Source organism: Etheostoma cragini, unplaced genomic scaffold (genome assembly GCF_013103735.1).
Source record: "Etheostoma cragini isolate CJK2018 unplaced genomic scaffold, CSU_Ecrag_1.0 ScbMSFa_622, whole genome shotgun sequence".
Taxonomy (NCBI): domain Eukaryota; kingdom Metazoa; phylum Chordata; class Actinopteri; order Perciformes; family Percidae; genus Etheostoma; species Etheostoma cragini.
The window spans coordinates 1-2,357 of NW_023269231.1; the positions used below are offsets into that span (position 1 = coordinate 1).

The 2,357-nt window shown below is 53.4% G+C and overlaps 1 protein-coding gene across 1 annotated transcript; it reads right to left on the bottom strand.

Annotated features, from left to right (window-relative positions):
* Positions 1 to 1,292: 1,292 nt before the first annotated feature.
* On the bottom strand, positions 1,293 to 2,023 carry LOC117941364 (lysine-rich arabinogalactan protein 19-like; the record flags this gene model as incomplete). The annotated part of the gene is made up of 1 exon (XM_034866404.1): positions 1,293 to 2,023. A coding segment is annotated over exon 1 (649 nt), but the record flags the coding sequence as incomplete, so codon positions are not given.
* Between the last annotated feature and the right edge of the window lie 334 nt (positions 2,024 to 2,357).

The window sequence follows — 2,357 nt, forward strand, 5'->3', positions numbered from 1 at the left end:
GAGTGGAAATAGCCCTGCAACGGAGCAACAAATACACCAGTGATTACAGGCGTTGGGGGTTAGCGGGGTGATAATATGGAAACAGGGAGCCGACAGGGAGTGGACGCAGAGCGGATTCCTTTGTTGTGACTAATCTCCGGGTTATAGCACCGTGCCGTGCCGTGCTAACGGGCCCGAGGTTCCATTATCGGACACGTCTCCCCCCTAGCGTGCTGCTTTTTCCTCTCGCTTAACTCATCCGCCATGATGTCTAAGCCCACCTCACGTAGTCTCGTTGTGATTTTAGCTCAAATTAGATTTCCGATGCGTAAACTTTGTCATTACGGTAGCGTGCGAATTTGCAATCAACCCGACACCGGGGGAGAGCAACCTCACAAACCTCACATCATCGGTGTTTGCCCGGTTCTTGAGCCTTTCATTACAATGTAATGACACCGAGAGCACGTCCCCCTTTTAACACTGTGTTTCCCTTTGGTCGTTTTCATTTAAAACTGACATAAAAAGCACCTAAAACGCCCGTGTCCGACAATGGAAGTAGTAAACGGTGCCGTTAAGCTAGCAACGGGGAGCGGCACCGAGCAGACGGGCGCTGACACAATAACGACCAATATAACCGGGAAATAAATCAAATACGTTCCGGTAAAGTGTTTCATAAACACACCACTGATGTTAAGCCGAAGGGATGGAGTTGTTAACACACCATGGGGGGGGGGGGTAAAATGGTGCAATAGTGCCATCTCATCCAGGTTGACGTTATGCTTCCTGCTGCCAGGTGGGCCGCATTCCTCCAACCGGGGCTAGCCGGTTAGCTTAGCCACCGGGAATATGTCCAAAAACACCGACCATGGCTCCGTTTATCACCCGACATACACACACGACTGGGTAAAGGTGTGTTTTCCCACCATTTCATTCACAAAACAACCAAAGTGTCAAACAGACGGTTACGCTTTTAAAAAAAAAATAAAAAATAATAATCCGCTCTCACAGCGGTTACTTAGCAACGGGCTAACGGGCTAGCCGGCTAAGCTAACCGTCACGAAACGTTAAGAAATCTGGAAACGCGTTTAAAACGATTTAACGTTTTTTTTGATGAAAACAGTGAGTTAAACTAACGATTATTACCCTTCGTTACGCTTATTTATCCCCGTGTCTGCGTCAATAAGAGCGTACAATGCTAACCTCGGTGAAAAAAGGTGAAAAATCGCCCGTTAAAAACCGTTAAAACTACAAATCACAATAATCTGGGATTCGAGATGTTTTTTTTCTTTCTCCGTTTTAATTACAACAAAAACTCGCTCCTGTGTTAATAAATGGTGATTTTTTTTGTAGTTTAGACTCACAAGATGCCGGAGCCGGTGGTTCCTCTGTCACCGCAGGTCGCTCTGATGCCTCTGCGGGGGCTGGGGCTGTTTTCCGGGATTCGACCGCGGGGAGGGCGTCGCTCTCCGGGGCTACGGACCCTGGCTCACGGGCAGCGGCAGCCCGCGGCTCCGGGTCCGGGTCGATCTTCGTACTCTCGGGTTCCACTTTAGGGGCGACGGCTTGAGGCTTTTGGGGAATTAAAGCAGGGGTGTCCGGGACAAAAGCGAAGCTGGTCGAGTCCGGGATGGCAGTCTCTACCCCGGGCTCGGGTTCGGGGTCTTTCACCTCTGCCACCGACACCGGTCCCGGCTCCGTGACGTGGACTGGGTCCAGTACCGTTACCGGCTCCGGGGCGAACCCAGCTTCCGTGAACTCCGGGAACTGGTGTGGCGCACTAGCTTCAGCCAAGTGGCGGTCCAGGGCGTCCTGAGCCCCGCCGACCAGGTCCACGATATCCTCCACGCCGAAGAGGTCCTGCTTGGGCTTGCCCGGCCGCTCGTAGTCCGGGTCGGCCTGGTAGTGGTGCACCTCGTCGCCGAACAGAGGAGTGGTGGAGGAAACGTGCTCGCCGTCTGCCATTTTGCTTTTCTGTTCCCCAAACTTGTCTTCCGAGGTGGACAAAAAGTTTCAAATCCGGTTGCCTCGTGTTAGAAACTTCCACCGGTGGTGGGTGGGTGGAGGGGGGGTGAGTGAGGGGGGGAACTGTGAAACGGTACCGGTAACTCCCTCCGGTACCTCTGCTCTTGACACCGTGTAAAGTTGGACAAGTGCGCCACACGACAGCTGAGTTGCGTGAGTCGCACCCGAGTCCAGATGGACACCGAAGTTGAGAAGGAGAGGAGGGGAACGCCGCTGACCAATGACCTGCGGGTCAACCCCTGAGTGACGCAACCTGTGGCCAATCAGAGCGTGTCACCTACGCGGCTGACCCCGCCCCCCGGAAGAGAAGGTGTAATGGGACACCTCCACCGAATACACCCCAGTGGAGCAGAAGG